Source organism: Pterocles gutturalis, unplaced genomic scaffold (assembly GCF_000699245.1).
Source record: "Pterocles gutturalis isolate BGI_N339 unplaced genomic scaffold, ASM69924v1 scaffold45096, whole genome shotgun sequence".
In the NCBI taxonomy this organism is placed as follows: domain Eukaryota; kingdom Metazoa; phylum Chordata; class Aves; order Pterocliformes; family Pteroclidae; genus Pterocles; species Pterocles gutturalis.
This window is the reverse complement of record NW_010107166.1, coordinates 63,323-84,130: the sequence shown is the minus strand read 5'-3', so window position 1 is coordinate 84,130 and position 20,808 is coordinate 63,323. Positions and strand designations below refer to the sequence as shown.

The window sequence follows — 20,808 nt, the reverse complement described above, 5'->3', positions numbered from 1 at the left end:
CAATGAAGCTGTAAGCATAACAAAACAGAATACTATGTACTATCCTCTGTTCTTGTACTTTTAACAAGTACAAAAAAGGCTACATGAATGTAACTTCATAGCTGGGATTCCCATGCACAAAAGCTATGAGATTTGAAGTTGTGTTTGCAGAGTCACTGTCTCTCAGTAAGGTTTTATTTGCAGGTATACTTCCACACAAGCAAGCCAGCAATATGCAAAGAGAATCAGAAAGCAACACCCAATGCAGTGGGAATACGGTAGCTAGACAGCCCAAGAATTTCTTGACTTCTGTGGGCTGAAATAGCCTACCTCAGCATTATATTAATAACGCTTCTATATTAACAGAGTGGCATTTAATATCTTTTGCCTCTCTAAATATGTTACAGTCCTGGATTGATACTAATAATTTACTATCACCCATAACAGAATGTCCCTTTAAGTAGAGTCCAAGATCAGCGTCAAACAAACCTACAAGCACTGCTCCTGCCATTGCTTTCAACTGGGACCATGTTTTTTCTTTTATTTCTTTTTTTTTGTCACAGCCCTGCCATCTTTCTACTTCAACTTCTTCTACTTCAAGTATGAGCCCAGTATGATCAAGTATGATCCCCAGTGTGGGGGAAGTGAACACATTGTGGGAGACATTACCATTCTATTCTATAATAGAGGCAGCTGCAACTGAGTGAGGACCCTCCTACCTAATAACACAGCCTGAGAAGTACCTTTGTGGTCATTGTGTCAATCTCCATAGCACCACACCAAGTCATATGAGACGTGAAATAACTAACAGATTTCACTGTATTTTTATATTTCTTTGGTGTTGTTGTATCTGCTGCAAATATAGCATCAACTTAATCTGACACATCATTTCTTAGGGGACTACATCCTGCCCTGATTCCCAAGGGAATGTTCTTGATGATCCATTCTGACTAGTGCCTCTGTCTCTACTCAGAATACATTAAAATAACGTAAAAATATTACCAACAGTCTGGGAGCAGGGTAATAATAACTCATTAAAGTAATTTCTAACCTTCCACATGAACATTTTCTTTATCATTACATGATTTTCTAACACGACACATTAACATAAAATGAAATGTTATGAGGATAGGGATAGCAGGCATGACAAAGTATTTTAAACCATGATGATTTGCTTTGAGGCGTTAAGTCAATTTGTAATTGTCCCATAGCTACTACAGTAAAAACTGAAACTTTATAATTGGTTTTGAAAATCTATTTTTAACACAGTAGGTTTGTTTTTTAAAATGTGCACAACCTATCTGACATTTATTTCTCACAAAGCCTGTCCAGAATGTCACTGAATTTATGGTGAGGTAAATTAGGCCTTTTAAAACCCAATGTTGCAAAATATTAATCCTCTTTGCTGTGTACTGAGGCCCCCTTAACACTGACGTGTCACTGACAGGAAAAAAGACACAGCATCTGGAAGGATCAGGTCCTGCTTCAGTCTAATTAGAAACTTCTGAGGGTTTTTAATTCCATATACGGATCCTTTTAAATGGATCTCTCACTTCTGCAAGTTATTTAAATAATGACAGCAAGTATACTAATGTTTTGCCTTACATTAATTCTACTATGTGTTTTTCTGGATTGCCTTTAAATGTATAGGTGAAAATGTGAATTACCATATTTAAGTTACTATATTTTAATAAAAAATATGTAATAAAATTAAGATGAACAGTTAGAAACCAAGACAAGGGTAGCAATTAAAACAAAACAATTAAACCAGATTGGACCACAATTAAATTGTACTTGGACAACACTTGCTAGCAGTTTAAAGTATAATGCCAGCACAGAAGAGTGTATTGTTTCCAAATAAATACTTTTGAATGGAATTCGTTAAGAAATGAAGTAGGGAATTAAAAAGAAAACATGATATCACTCATGTTTTTCCTGAGTGGTATCTATTTTTATGTTTTTGTATAAGTAGAGGCAATTCAAACTGTGGCAAATTTCTAAACTGTGCCAGTACTAATGTTGAAATTACTAGCAACTGGCTACACTATTGATCAGAATAATGATGTGCCTCTAGCTGAGACTGAGAAAAATTGACTAGGAACATATAATCTGTTAATTTTCTTGTTTGTAGAAGGTCAGTTACAGAGATAATGTGGCCATCTAATAGCCCAGGTTTACATGTGATGTTTATCTGAGAGAGTTAAGAATGCCATCAGAACATTGGGACGGTAAGTCATGAAATGTTGGCAAGTTATCCCCTAGCATCAAAGATTGATGCCCTATCTGCAGCTCAGCTATTATACTCATGTATGGTGTTTATGGAACAGGAGTATTAAAGATGGGCAAAACGGCCTGTCAGTCAAAATGCTGATGACATTAAGAAGGTATTTTCATTTCAAGGCTTCATATCTCATCAGCCATGATCTCAGTAACAAAAGGATTGCTCTGAGGCAATTAGCCACCCATGTTGTATAAACAAAGACTGAGAGTGCTGATTTCTGCTGTAACATTTACCCTTCAAAGAAGAGAGAACAATTCAAAGTAGTATCCCCTTGTCTCTTTGCTTGTGAAGATAAATTTTATAGGAGAAATCAGCCATAACAAGTTACATGCACATACTATTTAACTGATATTACCAAAAAATAGCTCTCACTTGCAGCTGGCAAATAAAATTGCACCTCAGGGCTCTGGTGTTATCAGAAGGCAGTACTTCACAGCTGTGATATTTTATCCACTGTATTTGTCTCTATCAAATGTGATTAAACATGATGACAACTTCCCAAGGTATCTTAAACAAGTACAAAAACCTTATACAAATTAAAGACCACTCTAAGTGGATTAAGTAGCTTCTGGTATCATGCTCCCACTGTTCTGTAAAGAACTATTCCTAGTTCCTTCAACTCCTATTGCAATAAATCTAGAATGTTTTAAGGGTGGTGAGCACTGGAGGGAGGGTAGCTTTTAAAACAGAGATTCATACAGAGATTAAAATACAACAAATTAGAGGAATATTTAATTTCTCTGAAATGTTTTTAGTGAAAACAGATTGTTCCACTTTGTTCTCTCTTAAAGAGACCTGTATAAATCCATTAAGGAACATTCTTTCTAATATAGTCACTGGCTCACTCATAATTTAGTATTCTGACAAGCCATTCAAATCACCTGTCTCTGCTGAAGGCATTATCAGATCTCTTTGGCATGTTTAGCACTCCTGGTATAGCCATATAGGAGCTATCCATAAGAACTTATTTAATTTCTCACACACATGCACATGCCTTGATCCACACAACTCCTTCACATGAAATACATAAGGGACTTATTAGACTAAGTCATGAGTACAGTCCATCTTTGCCCTATATCAGATTTACTGTGAGAAGATGGAATTTCCATTGTATAAGCTTCATTTTTAAATTCAGTCAGCTTCTACTCTTTAGCCACCAACACTGCCCTCTGAAGATAACGGAGGGTGAATTTTCAGAGGAGCAGGAAATGGCATCTGGGATCCTAATTCCTGTAGGATTAGAACTCATAGGAGCATAGCACAATCTAGGTTGCAAGGGACCTGTGGAGGTCACTTGCTCCAGCCCCTGGCTTAAAGCAGGATCATGTTAAATCCCACATAGACGATTTTTTATTTTAAAAATTCTTGGATTCCTTCCATAAATGATGGATTTTGCAGAACAACAGCCTAAGAATTACTATACTGGGTTCAATTCTGTTTCCACTTTTATCAGTAGTATACTTGTCTAAATCCACTGGCTTCAGTCAAGGTATTCTAAACTTATACTATTGTATTTGGAAAACAGAACCAGACCTTTTTAAAAAAAAAGGTTTCCTAATCAAACTTTTAATAGCAGATGAGTAATGATGAGCAATTATTCTGTGCTCTGTGGGTTCTCTGCAAGCCTATATTTATATTTTTTGTGCTGTGTTTTTATAAACACACATATATCTATATGTATAATTTATTCAAAGAATGTTTCACATTAAGGATACTACTTTAACATTCAGTAATGTAGAAGTGTACCAAATATTACTTCACTCTGAAATCAAAGCTGGATGACACTTTATAGAAAACCATTTGCATTTACCTCACAAAAGTAAGCTAAAATTTGAACAACTTGATGACCTTTAGGCAAATTCTTAGGAATCCAAGGCTTTTATCTATTTTGTAGAGACATTTAGATAAAGATGGAAAAAAAATAATGTTTAGAATTAACCTCTGTATTAAAGATGAGGGAATGGCTTTATTGGGCCAGTTTGGAACCAGAAACAGCAACAAAAGGAGGAATGTATCTCCACTAAGCCATGTGGTCTCTACAGAAAAGGATGCCATGAGGCACTCTCATGCAAGGGCACGTATGAAAGATGACAGTTCCTCTTTTGTTGCTGTCTCTGTCTTCTACCAGAGCAGTTCTCTGATAGCTGGGTCAGTAGCTGGCCACCTCATAAGATACACGCTAGGTTTGACAAGAGAAAGAGAGAGAATTGCTTATTCTGTAAGCATGTGCACAAAAAAAATTCTGAATGTGGCTTTCAAACTATAGCTAGCAGCTTGATGAGATTCCTCATTACATGAAAGCTGCCAATGCGATTTTTAAATTGACAAGTGGTTTGAGCCATTGACATTAGCTTTGATACTGACAGAGGCAAATTGCTATCAGCTCGTATTGGGCACTGTACAATGCTTAATGAAGAGTTACTTCTACCTCAGGATTTCTTTTCCTTGAGAATGGTAAAAATATCTTTATAGCATGGTGATAAGTAATACACACTTGCTGTGAACACTCTGTCACTGCTTCATCACACTACTTTAAAATGATTTGTGGTTATATTACATACTCTTAGTACTTTTCATGCAATATATGACAAAATCAGAGTAGATTACTAAGTCAATATATTTATATTGACAGAACCTGAAGAAACATTGATTTTACACCTTCTCCTATTCATTTATTATGAATGCTTTACCCAGTTCTACTAAGAAGACAGATTCTAGGGGAGAGATTTTGCAAGGAATAAGGGCAGTAACTATCAGAAAAGATGCTTATTGTCTTAATTAGTTACGGTGGCAGTGACAAAGGGGAGTCCAAACAGAAGGCAGACCTACTCTGGCCAAAGAGAGCAGGATGGCATAAAGGAAAGCGTAACATGGTAAAGCTGTCCATATTTCAATCTGTTTATTGCCATTAAATATGCTTTGATTATTGATTATCATTATTGCAAAAGTTCAAACTGGGGTGATAAATAAATGTTAATTTAACAAGTAATAGACTGTTCCCTAAACTCTACAAACAAAGGCTGTAATTGCATTAAGAGGATTCTTGTGACATAAGCCATGTCAGCAAAGCTCAAGTCATTTATCAACGTCATCAGAAGCCAGAGGTGAAATTGCAACTTTAATTGATGAGTATTTCAGGGATTTATAACTGAAAAATCTGTGGTACCCCTGAAATCAGCAAGAGGTGCTGAGATGCTACAAAGTAAATCATTATTGTTTAAACTTCTAAAAGGTAGCAGTGTTCCTGGAAAGCAATAAAGGCAGAACTCTTTTAGTATTGTTTAGGGAACTGCTTTTAGCATAAAGATACCTGCAGCAATTTTAAACCCCAGTTTCTCATTCATGGATTGCACCAGCCTGAGTGGCAGATGACTTGATGCCTGCAGTAAGAGGCAAGAAATTCAGAGATATTTCTGGTGCCAACGTAATAAAAACACATTTCAACTGAAGAATGCAGTTTATTTCTTGTTACTAGCTGTTGGAGTGAGCTAGTTCTCCTTGGAGGCCAGTGGTTTCATGTTCAGAAACATTGAAATCATGAATAAACTCACAGAGTTACAAGTGCCCAGCGACTTTGTGTCTTTACACCTTTTCATGACTCTAAGGTTTCAAGACCTTCAATAATTAGATAGGTTCTAGAAAAAAACCTACCCAACAGATTTCTTATTTTCCACTTTCACACGGAGAAACACACGAGGAGTGATTTGCCAAGTTGGCATAATTATTGAGTAGGACTGCCCTTACAATCTGTGAGTTATACCTCTGGAAGAGAGTGCCTCTGTGAAAGACCTTTCAGAACATGATAGTGTAACAAACCTGACCTCCTGATGTAAAATAAATCCTGCTTGATAGGGTTAGTTCTCATTAGATCCCACATTCCCTTCTTTAGCCAAGACATTTGCTCCAACAAACCCACTGTTCAGCCATGTTAATATACCAGTCCTAGAGAAGTATGGGAAGCTTTGCCATGGGACTCTTGTTCTCTGCTGTTTGAATAAAGTAACTACATTTCCAGGAGAGTATAACACTGAGTGCATTTTTGAGTTAAGGGATTAATTTTGAAACGTTTTACTACGAGGACACTAAAATAAAAATATACGTACTGTTGCCTAAGTAGTAACAACTTGATAAAAACCTCAATCAAAGAAAAAAGCTAGAAAAACACTAAAGAGAGCATAACCTTTCCATTATAAAAATGCTATCAGAACAATAACACTGCATCTGTATCAATGCTAGAATCAACAGAAGATACACATGTTGAGTACTATTACCAATGTTACTGTGTAGGGCTTTCTGGTAAGAAGACAATAAAGAACTTTTCCTGTTGCAAATATGTACTTTGAAAACACATGAAAAATTTGATATAGATAAAATACAGACATTTCCCCCAAATGAAACACAGACCAAATCAAAGCCTATCCAGTCCAGTATCCTATTTCCTACATATGGGAATGAAAATTAAACGACTCCATGAAGGAGACCACAGTATATAAGACTAGAATCAGCTGTGTATCTAGACTGTTATGACTCACAAATCTCCCATCTGGACTAAACTCAGGAAAATCTGTTCTCTGAGGAGAATAAACGACCAATTTATTATTTATGGAGTGACAGAGGAGAACTAAGATATCTCAGGACCTAATGGAAGAACCATGGATATCCTAAAGCTCATGTTGCTTTGTGAGTCACAGCAGCGAGAAATGTGGTCTAACAAGAACCTAAGCCCACATACCGATACTCAGGTAGTGTCTGACTGCAATGAGATTTCAGACAGATTTGCAACTACTAAGCCAACTTCCATTCCAGAGGGAAAAACAGCTGTGATACTTTCCTTCCCCAGTATCAAGGGAGAACTGTACAATGCCATGCTACCACTGGACTGAACTGCACTTTTGCTTCACACAAAAAGCTTCTGATGCCTCAGTGCTATTTGTAGGGTAACTGAGGAAAATAATTTATGTCCATATACAGTAACACAAGACTTTTCTTAAGATTACCCCAAATACACTGAAGCTTGCTGTATCCAGACACGTTATCTCAACAGACTTAGAATGACAAAATGAGTTGATCTTTTAGAAGACCTATTTTCTTTCCTTCCCAACAGCGTTTAGCATTTTCCACATGATTTTTCCCCTTGGAGAAAGGATCTGATCACAACTGATCCAAGACCAGCCTGACAGGATGTATGCGAACTCCTTACACTGCTGGTGGAAGGTAGCAGCTTGGAATAGAGTCTGTTGGGGTTTATATCAGCCTATCCATTCAGGATGTTCTGAATAATTACTAAAGTCAACATTTTAGCCCTTCTACAGAAAAAAGGAAGGTAATGGCAGCACCAGGGAAAAGGATACTGTTTAAAGAGGAAGGGTTGTAAGAGCCAGGCAGTTCTTAAAGCCTGATTATTTAGTTACAATACTCTCCCTGCAGCTAAACCAGGACAGACCAAAGGTACGATTATTAAAAAGAAAAGTCCTGATTTCAAAATGCCTACAATCTGAAGAACAGGGAAGAAATACAACCTGAGATAAATATAGTGAGTACATGAAAAGCTGCTTCCTGCTAGGCAAAGCTTGGTTGATGCCCACCATATTGCCCACCTGGACCCCACCCAGTATTATTTTATTTTCAGGATCTGAAAACAAAATAGGCAAGACCTTTTCTCTTTTTTTTACAACAAGAACAGCAGCTTACTGGCACAACTGATACACAGAGCACATGTACACAAGGACAAGTACTTGAAGAAGATCTTATTTATGTCATAAGTCATTCTTACTGTTTCAAATTTATTCTTGTTTGTGATTTAGGAACAATAGAGAGTGACAAGCGCAAACTAAAAGGTGTTATGAATAATATGACCTAACATGTTTCCCTCTATTTCTGCCCTTTTTGATTCACAAAAGCACCAAAGCAATGAGTAATAACATTCCTATTTTCAGACAGATTTAAGCATATATTGAAAATTTATCATCGGTTTAAGTGATGTAAGGATTAATTACTTGAGTAAGGATGGAATTACTTCCATGCTGAAGATTAAGCTTACGTTGAATACTTTCTTGAAACAGGACACAATTCCGAAGCTTTAATTTGGTAACATACTGCTTGTTATCCCCTTCACAGCTACAAGACTGAGCCCTGCAATTCTATTTATAAAGTCTCTTTGGTAATGTTTCCAGTAAATTAGTGACTAATGAAGCTCCTTATAGCTACTATGTACTGGATATTAGAACCTTCACGATGCAATAGTGCATCACAGAACTACATGTATGAAGGTGCAATGAATGACAGAACTTTTGGATTAGATTGGCTTTTCGCTTATATTGAATCATTTTTTAAAACAGGCATAGACATAACATCCTCTTTTTTCCTTAGAGCTTGTGCCAAAAAAAATAGTAAGTTTGCAAATGGATATTAAGCAATGCCAGATATTTTATGGGTTTGTTTTAACAAATTAACCCTTTGTGTTCTTTTCTGATGTCCAAATAATTGTATTGGAAGCAGATGTTCAACCAAAATTGACATGATCAGAAGACATTATGCTCACTTATTAATATACTGTTTAATATTCACTACAACCTGTTTTAAAGAACAACAATGTGTTAACATTTAAGCCAGGAGGGATTTCTGTACACTATAAAGTACTTGATGCAGCTTGTTTATGCAACAGTCTGACAGATACAATTAATCTCAAGAAAACGACCAGAGTACAGCATAATGGCACATTATTTTTAAAGTAACAGAACACACTTTCCCTTTGAAAATCAGAACTTAATTAAATCTTATAACTTCAGGATGCAGAGAAAAGCTAAAAAGAACAAAGCTCATTCTGAAGGACAGTTGAAAGAAAAGATGGTAGATTTTATACAGAGAGAACAATAGGATAATATCCAAGCAAGAGCAAGAAGTAAGAAATACCTCCAACAAATGCATCTCCAGCTCCATTGGTATCCACAATTTCACTCTGATCACTCACCAACACAGGGAAAGTAGTCACTTCATTTTCTAAAGTGGAAGGGGAGAATAAGACACAAGTTACTTGGAAATATGACCTTGAAAAGCACATCAGTGAAAATTAAAACAATTAAAAACCAGAGCTCTGACCTTTAACATGATAATTTGGACAAAAATAGATTTGGTTTATAATTCTGTCTGTATTTACTGCATAAGGATGTGGGCATATGGACGAGACCAAGAAAAATCCATTGCTAGGTTTTTCATAGGAAAAAACAGTGTTTCCTATTAGTTGCAGAGAAGTGATGTAGCCTCCAGAATGACCAGTCCAAGCCTCCAAAAGTTGAACAGAAATTGCTGCATTGTAAAAACCAAAGTGCACATGAACTAACTAAAATAAAGCTGTGAAATTAAAAGCAGGAACTAGTGTAAATCAAAGTGCTTTCAAATCACCTCTTTTTAAAAAACACATATATGTAAGAAGCCTTGCAACCTGCCACCCTACTAGATTCGGTTTCAACATTTCAGTGGCTTCACCCTCTTCCTTTTTTAAAAAAATATTTCCTTCTCTGCAGTTCCCTGCCCTCTACTGGAACTCGTTAAACCTATTGCAATAGGTGGATACTCAGCATCTTCACCTCCAATTCACTGCCACACCACTGTTCAACATAATTATGCCACTTAGGTATGATAACTTTACAGTTCTAGGGTTATAAATTTAATGTATGCCACTAATTAATCAGCTATGGCTTTCCAGGTGGTAATGTCATAATGACGTGATAAAAATATAATTACCACCTTGTCACAATACCTTGTTAAAGTGTAAATTACCCCTGTAACAGAGCCAATGGAAGTTCTGCCTCTGGTAGTCAGCATGCATTAAACTGTCTCAGAGCAAACAGATTGTCCTTTGGCAGACAGCAGGCATTAAAAAAAGGGGAGGGGGAAAAAAAGCCTGTCAACCAGTGAAAATGAAAACCATCAGAGCTGTTTTCTTTTTGTAATGGGAAATAGATCCTTCAGCAGCTGAAAGCTGGAGATGAGTAGTTTCTTCACTGTCCAGCAACAGAGCAGATCACAAAAATCACTCTTACACTGACGTATGTACACAGTAGCAAACAAGGAAACCTCGTCTGGAGGCACATAAAGAATTCACAGTCTCAAAGCAGGCAAGTCTGTGTATGCTGCAGAGGAACCAGAAGGATCCTGGTTTCTGTGAAATGCAGTGTATCAGCTCTACTGCTCTTCACCATCTGCTACTAAGTGAACCAGGCAGATATAATGATGCTGCCTCCAGAGGGAACTGTTGGCTGGCCCACCAGGAGGGGAGGGGAGGGGAGCATTAGCAACAACCATCCATGAGAGGCAAAGGAAGAAAGGGTAATGAAAAACATAAGATGAATATTCCAATTAAAGAACAGGTTCTCAGTGCATCCTACTCCCCATCCTGTTAAGAAAGCTATTTAGAAACGTGCTTCAATGCTGTGTTGTGCTCTTAAGAGTCTTCAAGAGCAATGCTTTTTTGTAATTTTAAACAGGATTCATTTGAATTGGAAACCAAGAAAGAGAGATCTTACATTAAACTCTGCCAGACAAGCAGACTGTATTCATCCATTTCATAAGAAGGTATTTATGATTTGCACTAGATAACACTGAAACAATGAACAAAGTGATACCTCTGTTGAAGACACATTGTAATAAACTAACCTGCTTCCTTCCCATGTTTGCATGGGCACACACAGATGTTTTATGTTAAATACAGAGTAGAACCTTGCATGGGCATACAAATGTATGTGTTTGGGCACAGAGAGTGAATAATGCACAGACACTGTATTTTGAATGTTGTATGTGGGGTTTCGCATCAAATATTACTCTACTCAAGCAAACTAACACAAATGAAAGTTCTCATCATCATCTTTCTCCTTTCTTTTTCTCCTCTGTCCTGATTCCTTCCCTCAGCTCCATATAGTACTTGTGGGTAAGTACTACACTATGAACACTTATTTTATTCTTTCTCCATTAGATGTAATTGTAAGCAGCTGAATTAGTCTAAAACCCCAAACACATCAAGGAATTTGGCTGGTACAAGAACAATCTTTTTTTTTTTTTTTTTCCTTTCCTGGTCGCAGTTTTCCATCTCTACCTGGGTCACACATCCTGTCTCTACAACTTTATGTATTTTCAAGAGGAGCAATAATCTCATATTTTGAAGTACAGAAGTTTCAGAAGGAGTGAGCATGGCTTTACACATACTACATTATGAAGATTTTACCATCTCCACACATCCAATAGGCTTAGAACTAGCATAGTAGAGTCTACCAAACTACAGTTAACAATAATACATATTGAAAGATACAACAAAATAATACCCAGGTGTGGTGGTTTTTTTCCTTTATTTCACAATAAATGAAGTCAGTTAGAATTAAAGCTGCCATTAAATTACCTTGCTATGTCTGTGTAATAGCATAAAAAAAACTAACATCTCTCAGTGATCTGTGTTATATAACAACTAGGCACAACAGGGTGAATTAAGATGAAGCAGAAGTCTCCATTCTGAATATCCTGGCTTTTGTGACTTTAATGTTGCTTTAACTTCATTTTTGTGTGTCATCTATTACATTCTAAAACTCCCAAATCCATCATAGCAAACACAGAGACACCTTGGCTAAGTGGCTGGTCATCAGTGGCCTTGCTTTTCAAAGTCAATTCTGTTTTAATTTATCATTCTGAGAACTTATGAAATAAAGAATAATTACGTAAGTGTTCTGAAGTCCAAGTGCTGCTCCTCCAGGCATAAGCTCCAGTGTTCTATTTTTAAGTAACAAATATCTCCTATAGTAAACACCCTGGGATACGACACATTCCACCCGGATATAATTTCCTGGAAGCCCAGAATTGTGAGTGCAAATGGCAATAAGGTGTCTATAATCAGGGAGGTTTTAGTAATAAGCATTAATGAAATTTAAAATCTTGGGACTTTGATTCAGCTCTCTCAAGGATTTTACATTAGTGAGGAACTCAACTGTTTTAGAGGATACAGAAACAATAAAAATCAAACATTAATGTGGTGATTTCATAGTCTGAAGACAATATTCACAGATAAATCAGAAGGTATAAGCTCATTGGTAAATTTAGTTTTCGTTAATTTGTCACATTATGTACATAAATATGTGAAATCTATATTTTCCTCGGGCAAAAACGTGTTAGCATATCTAGCTTAAGATATTTTTGTAGGTAAAACAGTCTGGAGAGATAACTGGACACCAGTATTAACTGAAAAAACAGTGTTCCTTCCATTCTAATACATTTAAACTCTCAAATGATCACAAGCCTATTTCATGATGTTAACTGAAACAATGGAACTCTGATGATAGCTGCAAATACTACAGGTCTGTCTTTAAACCAAATTAGAATCACAGACTACACGTCTACTCTTAGTACAGTAATAAACACCAGCAAGCAATCATTACATCCAATTAGGCTGAGTACTTTCCTTAACTGGGTCATTTACCAGTCTCTCTTGCTCTTAAAAGTAGATTAAATGTGTAAACTTACATTTAATTACCTGTAACAGAACTCTTATGGGCAACATGTTGGAGTGTCCTTAATTTTGTATTAAAATAAAATAAAAGGAAGAAGGGAGCCCTAAAATATATACAAAAAAGTCTAGCTATTTCCTTAAATAAGCTTTTGATCCGTGGGCTGGTAGTAGTAGTACAGATGCTTACAAGATGGAGACACATTCATGTTTCCTTTGTGAGCTTTAACTTGTAAAAAAAGGAACAACTGTGAAACAGAATTCTGTCCCATCTCCTCCCCACCTCCATCCTCTCTAATTTTCTTTAGATCGGGGGCCAAAAACAGATAAAAAGAAAGGAGGGGGAAAAAAAGAGACAGGAAGAACTTCACAGAACATAGAAACCTGAATTCAAAACCTATAAATGTCTCTGGGCAGTTATAAGGTAAGAAGTGATGAGAAAAACATTGGAACAAGCCCATGTCAGTCAGGATGATTCTGTGCTCTTACCTCTCTCCAGAAGGTAAAACCGAGAAGCCTATAGGCAGTAAGTCTCTGTACCTTCTTCAGCACATTAATACATCTTTAAAAATCACTAGTATAACAACACTTTCTCCTGTTCTTTCTACAGTAAAAAAATGCTGTCATTGCTGTATTTCACACAAAGATACCACACTCAATAACGTAAATCAACGTGGGGCAGGGCACTGTGCACTGAACCCCTGGTCAGAAATCCTTAAAACTTCCAGTTTGTATTCTTCCAGATGTATTTCAAACCTGGCAGTGCTGATTCAACCTGTCATTTCTAAGCAAACAGAATGAGATCCTGCATTTTCAGGCTGGGACATTCAGAGAGCTGTACTGGATGAACACTCCAGGCCCCCTGGCACTTTCTGCGTGCATGTTAAGTTTGCCTTGTTTTGCAAGCCAACATCTCCTCTTCTCCTCCATCTAGTTCCGTGCACTGTTTGGTCTGGTGCTGCAGCTATGTAGGGCTTGTCAGAAAAATAAGGATTTTCTTTGTGCAAGTCTATGGAGTTAAGTAGTATATCAAACGAGATGCAAGTCAGCCACATGCTTTGGGATCTTTCTAATCAAGTATTTTAATAATACACAACAAATGAGTCTGTATTCTAAAGAATTCAACATGTAGCCAACAAAAGAATAGCTGACATTTATAATGCATTTATATGTCTATGGTATGATAAAATTAATACAAATATGAATTTATTTCCATATAAAAGACCCAAGTAGTGCTATCAGGCTAAAATTCACTTTGCAGCTTGCTAAGCAAAAGTAAGTCCATATAGCTGTGTTGGCCAGGATGCAAAGTACTGTCCCTCAGAGGCAGCTAGTTAATATTCAGTAGAAACAGAGAAGAAATATGATGCCAAAGACTTTGAATCTTCTGTGGCTCTACTCATGGTCCTATAGCTATCTGTAGGGGAAACGGAAGTGTGCAGGCCACATTTTCCCACTCTCCCAGGAGATAAAGTTAATCCAAAGATGTTCAATGAGACTTGTCTTCCCTTTATAGCTCTCCTCAGACATACACACTGTCCCATTATCTAGTCAAGAGTATTTTTATCCAGAAGTCATCATCATAGCAACTCACTAAAGGGTGACTCATAGGATTAGAGTTAACAGGGGAAGGAAGGTTCCTCCAAAGGAACTCATACACTCATACACATCAACTATTAGCAATGATGTAAAATCAAACACTATTTTTGCACCCAGCGTATATCTTCTGAAACTACATCTGATTCTGTCTGCACTCCTGTTAATTCAATACCACTCCTTCCAAATAACTTGATTTATACCAGTATGAGATCAGATTCAGAACTCTGTATCTAGTTACAATGCTTGTAAAAAAAGAATGTAACAGCATCAACTAATGAATAGCTTCTATAGGCCCAAATGTGTTTCCTTTACTTTGTAGAAGGTGTGGGAGCCACTTACATGTCAGTATTTTCTATATCATCCCTGCCAGTGCCATGAGTTGAAGCTCTACTTTATTTCTTATATTAAATAATTCTTTGTTTGCACAAGTAACCTATACACTGAGACTGTGCAAAAGAGGGGGAAGCAAGAGGTCAACAGAAAATACTAGTTTTGCTTCAGTTTGGTGCTAATATAACATTTTTAATACATATATATGTGCATATGTATATGGAACAACTGCCCTAAAGAACAAGCTGCTGAATTTTTCTGGCATGTGTCACAATGTTTAAGGTTTAGAATGGCAATGAACTCTGTTGAAAAAGCCTTTCCGAGCACACAAGAGTATTGCCATTTGCCCGCTAGGCACAGATTTCTGAGGGAGCTGAAACTGTGCCCGCTGAACTGCCAGAAAATGCACTCCTCTAACTCAGCATGGCTGCTGAAGACATAAGGTAGTGTTCAGACCTGAATCTTTTTCCTGTGATCTCTGTCTGAACCGGGAAACGGGTTGAGGACTTGGGAAAGGCAAAGGGTGTGAAGTCATAGGCACCAAAATCAAGAAAATCTTCTGCAGATGTTTCAGTGTTACAACACAATGACTGTCTTGGAACTACTATGAAGAGCTCAGAACAAAATCAGTCCTGAAGACAGGAGAGGTGGGTTACAATAAAGGAAACACATGAATTGTATGATCCAAGTCTATCAAGAGCATGCTCTACTGCAGTGAGCCTAGACACACCAGGTGGCCTTTGATATTAACAAATTTAAATATCTCTTATAGCACTGTAAATTCTACATATATTGGTTTGGCCACTATACATCTTATTTGAACCTTACATGTAAGAAACCAAGGCAACTCCCTTAAAATCTATTATTTTTTGAGCTGTACATGGCAATGGGAAACACAAACAAATCTATTTCTGTCCGTAAATAGGTAGCTAAAGAATCAAAACCACATATGACCAATGACAGTTGGAATGTCAGCGTCTAATGGAAAGAATACATTACATATGTATGTCCAAGTTACACCAATACATATGTTCTAGCTCACACATGCTCTCTAACCCTCTGAAACTTGTCTATGGGAACTATGCAGACCATGCACTTCACTTACTGTTCGCACTGACCCACACACTAGCACGAATCCATGTATGTTTGTACTCCATATCATGGTATTCTACATAGTTCAAGCCACTGCCCAGCTGCACCATGAAAACACTGTCCTGTGGGAGAATTTTCTGACAAATATCAGCCTACAATAAGGTCAAAGCAATTCCTACCCAAAAGCTTATGAGGGTATTGTCTGAAAAAAGGGAGAAAAACACATTATTAATTTGATTTTGAGCAGGACGAAAACTGTATTATGCCTCACATTTTTTATACATTAAGCATATTGCCCTAGTGGGGAAAACACACCTGTCAAAACTTGCAAGCTTCCTTAGCTATACCTCAGTTTCAGAGTGGTGAACACAGAAATCACATCATTTAAATAAATGCCATGTTACATGACAGCTTTGTTTATGCTACATGATAATCTGAGAAGCATGGGTCGTCAGCGGAGGCAGAAACGGGCCCAAGGCACTCCTATTTTACTTGAGCATCAATAAGACTGAAAAGAGAAGCAGTGAGCGTTAGGTCACTACAGAGCAGTTCCTAAGGAGCTTTATCTTCTGGGAGAATTTATATTTAGTTTCATAAATACAATCAGTCCATCAGAATGAAGGAGACAGCCTTCTCTAGAAACATTACTAAAAATAAGTTCATGTGCATATATATATTTCTCCTTAAAAAAAAAAAAAAATGAATACCAGTTAGACGTTGCCGAGGTAGGTATACCATAGAAATTATACAGCATTTTCTTTGAATATTCAAATTACATGTAGAAATTTCATATTTTCATCCTTTCAAGTCAGAGCTCAGATCTAGAATTTTTACAAATATATTTTTCTTCTCATGCTGTATTTGTAAATTCTGTGTTGCCTTTAATTAAGATGTCCCTGGACTACTTATTTATTTTTGAAGAATGAAACATGGTTGCCAACTTAATTTTCTCAGACTTTTGCGTATTTTAAATCTATTAGAAGATGACACTGCAGTGAAGGCTGAAATTTGTTCTCACCTCAATGGAAAAATACTCTGCTCTTAAAATGCCAGCTAAAATCAGAGCAACTCCACTGTTTTGAATTGAATTCTTTAAGCATTATGCCAGTCTAGAAAGAGAATTTGGCCCAAAGTGAAGTTTATTTTTCCCGTAAATTAGTTGCAGATCATGTCTTAGATAACTAAATATCCCTAACTATGATGTCTATGGTATCTCTTAATCAGTTTAAAAGTACTACCAAACCATTGCTTTAAGCAGGATAATGAATCTACCACCTTTTAAAATAATTTCATATATTTTAACTTAGATTATTCAAATCTGAATTTATACAATATTGACTATATACTGAACTAAATTCATATGGATACAGTTATTAAAATAGCAGTTTTGACAAGCAGTTTCCGTCAAGAGCTCTTGAATCATATATTTGTGTAACAAGCCCTTTAAAGCATAGCAGTAGGATACAGGCAGTCAAAAAGGTAATAAAACAGGTTTTACAGTGTGTGCACTTCTGTCATTTAAAGTAAACCTCAACACTATAAAAACAGGCTGCTTGACAAAACAAAAATAACTAACCTAGCAGACAAATTAAAAATTTCCAGTCTCTATCTCTGTGGAACCTTGTCGAACTCCTACTATCGCCTGTCACTCTCAGTTACTTTTCTTTAAAGTTTTATTTCTGTAGTATTAAATTGAGGAATCATTCACTTTTACGCTTTTCAACCTAAAAACCAAACCACACATCGATCTCCTTTTTAGAAGCAATAAAACATATTAAAAATCATCAAACTTTAAATGACACTTATAGCCAGTTCAACTTGTGATCTTTTAAGCCTAACTTGTATTCTTGTTATTGTCAAGATGACCACCAAGATATGTATTAGAAGGAAAAAAAAAAAGTTCCTCCTCTAAAGAGTTTCCAATCTGAAAAACAAAATTTATAAGCAAGTAAATAAATGTGTAAAAATAAAATGTGAACACTCTGCTTATATAATTAAGTTATCAAAAGTTATGAAGAAAGGCAAGAGGGAGATACTGCTTTAAAAAAACAGATACGCAGGAAAAACTCTGGTTAGCCTACAAAGTGAGATAATTTGAACTGTAACTTAAACATGTGAAAAAAAATTGGAAAATGTTTGTTACCTTTTCTTTTTAGAACCATTTCAGTATAAAACATATACTTAACAGTTATTTAGATATACTGCCTGCTTTTTTTTGCCATCTTTTCCTAGAGGAAATAAGCCCAGACTAAAAAAAAAAATCACGTCTTCCAATTTAAATTTTTGAAGAAAAATGTTCATTTTCTTATGGAAACAAAATTAATTTCTGTAGCTCTCAACCTGCCAAATTTATACTTGTACCAAGCTTTTACTCATCTTTGTTGCTTACTGTCTTTTCATTCAGCCTCCTTCCGCCATCCTTCTCTGTTGCGTGTTGATTCCTACTGATTACAGAAATGACTGAGGTGTCTACTGGTGACCTGGAGGCTGATTGTAGCCAACAATCCTAGCACAATCTCGATTTTTATGCCAACAAAAACTTAGAAGGCTTCATTCTTTTTCCATGTAAATACAAACCTGATCCGATAGCTGCTACTCGGCAGCGGCAGAGGCAGGAGCAGAGGGCTCCAGGAAGGAACAAAGCTGCTTGGGAGCAGACTAACATTTGGAGCAGGTTTTTCTGCTGAATGCCCTTGTCAAACTCGACATTTGAGCCTGTATTGTTTTACTCATCCAGTCCCTATTTCCTTTTTCTGATTTTATTCTTAAATGCCTGTACATTTTGCACGTTCAGGCTGAAATTGGAGGAGTGGTGCTTTCCTCCTGTAGCTCTAAGCTTTCACGAGTAGGCCTCCAGTTCCCTGTTAAACAAAACCAGGGAAGACACCAGTTCCCCCCAATATCCAAGGACAGGAGGGCTCCTACTGCCTATCAATCTATTTGATTCCAGCAAAGGGCGTGCTCCAACCCTAGCCCATCCCTAGCAGTTTGGCTTGGCCTTGAAGAACCAAATCTCATTGCTCTTTATTATCAATTACTAACATGTTTCAATTTCTGTGTTTATTTCCCTAAGGCGTTTGAGATCATGGCTTCACATGCTCTCATCTTCTAGACTACTACTACTCTCTACTTCCAGCGACTACCCCAGAAGCCAACACACAATACACATCCAGTATGAACATCTAACATGCTTTGCTTTGTTTCTCTGAACATGTTTCAGTTGCACATACAAAGACCACTTCATGCTTTACGTATTCTACCTTTCACAACAACTGTCCCCTGATTTTTGAAATATTTAAGGTGCCTAGGTAAGCAGGAAATAAAAAAACAGTCTTCAATTTTTTTTATATTTGATTTTAGCCAAATATAAAAACGTCAGTGCAAAAAGCAGATACTTATGTTCCAAAACGGCATTTTTAGCATTCCACTAACTACAGTGTTTAACAGCTCACAAATGGATTTTCATATTTTTGTAGTAATTTACAGCGTGCAATAGGTATTGCAATCTAATTCACCACAACTGCATAATTTTTGACCAACTTGCTCCTGCTAAACAATGCAAGTATTAGGTTATTAAATTTTTTACAATTAAGTGACTAAGAAAGCTGTTTATTGCCTTCCGTTATGCCCTCTGTTAATAAGATCGTTGTTGCAGATGTTCATGTATGCTGCATTGATGTTTAATGGTGCATGATGCTCTAGGTGGTTCCCATAACCTTGCTTTGTCTACTATGAGCTGACTCAATTGATATGATAATAGAGAAAAGAGGTCTGAAACAAGCTGGGCTGTACTGGCACAATTTGCATAACCTTTAAATTTGCCATCATTTGATAGCCAACTGCTCCTAAAAATTCTTATTCAGTTGTCAGCAAGAACAATATACTGTAGTAACAGCATTCTGCAATTGGACAGGTGGGGAGGATGGAGAGGGCATGCATAGTTTGTTGCACTTTTATATTCTGTCAGGAAATGTACTTATTATCAAATTTATAAAGACAACAATTTGGAGTAGAGTTCTGCAGCTTCATTTGTGATCAATTGCTCTTAGCCACAACGCATGGCCTGGCATCTTTTTCAGGTTCACAGTACAATATCACAGTGTCGGATTACAAGAGACATAGATATTTGATTCCATAGACTCCTCTATGATTTAGTTTTGACTGCTACTCACTGGGGCAGGCAGAGGAATCAGGATGGATTACGAGGGTGGGATGGCAGAGCACAGGGTAGCAGACTACTGCAAACAAAATCAACGTAAGCAGCCTTCCAAACTTTAAATCTGGCTTCCAAATACTCTACTTATTATTTTTAAACAAACATTAGTATTATAACATTCAGTATGTATAGCCAAAACCTAACAATATAAAAATAGTTCATGTTTACTGTATTCACTAGATATGCTGTCTGTATATACTTGAAATCAGATCTGCTTACTTACTGACTTTATTATTAATAATAAAGAAAACAGCTACGGTGAAAGTAAGCCAAAGCCTACTTTCATTCAAATGGGATCAACTACATAAACATTACTTTTGTGGTATCCAGAGGTTTATAGCTAAACTGCCACTTCATATTCTATATCATACAACACATCGTATTCTGTACCATGCTCAGGTGTGTGAAGGCCAGGTCATTGGTATATGAATAATGTGTACTGCCTACTTTTCAGAAATAGCATTTAAACCATGTATACTTTGCTCTATGTGTTAAACCTACCGTGGAAATCACTGTGCCAAACCAATCATAAAATCTCACAATTCCACTTTTAGACAACTAACCATTTTTGAGAACTCAACCTCCCTCCCCCAGTGTTAACTCTAGATGCTTTGTTGTCTTACACAAATAAATCCTGAATCCCCAAAGTCAGGTGAAGCAGGACCCATTCAACCCTCCCCTTTGTCCACTTTTTCCACTAGCCAGGATCTCTTCTCTGCCCCTCCTGGAGCTAAGGATTTGTCTTCTATTCAGCCACCTATTTCCCACAACTTCTGTCGCCTGCAACTGGATGCTACAGCAGAGAAAATTCTAATCAAGGGGTCA

General features: G+C 36.8%; 1 protein-coding gene across 1 annotated transcript in view; it reads right to left on the bottom strand.

The window, feature by feature from the left end:
* ADK (adenosine kinase) overlaps positions 1–20,808 on the bottom strand; it is a gene marked incomplete at its 5' end in the record, with an annotated part of 80,641 nt that overhangs the window by 8,303 nt on the left and 51,530 nt on the right. The window contains one exon of the mRNA XM_010088005.1: positions 9,173–9,259. Coding sequence (XP_010086307.1) covers positions 9,173–9,259 — 87 coding nt within the window. The remainder of the gene's footprint in view (positions 1–9,172; positions 9,260–20,808) is intronic.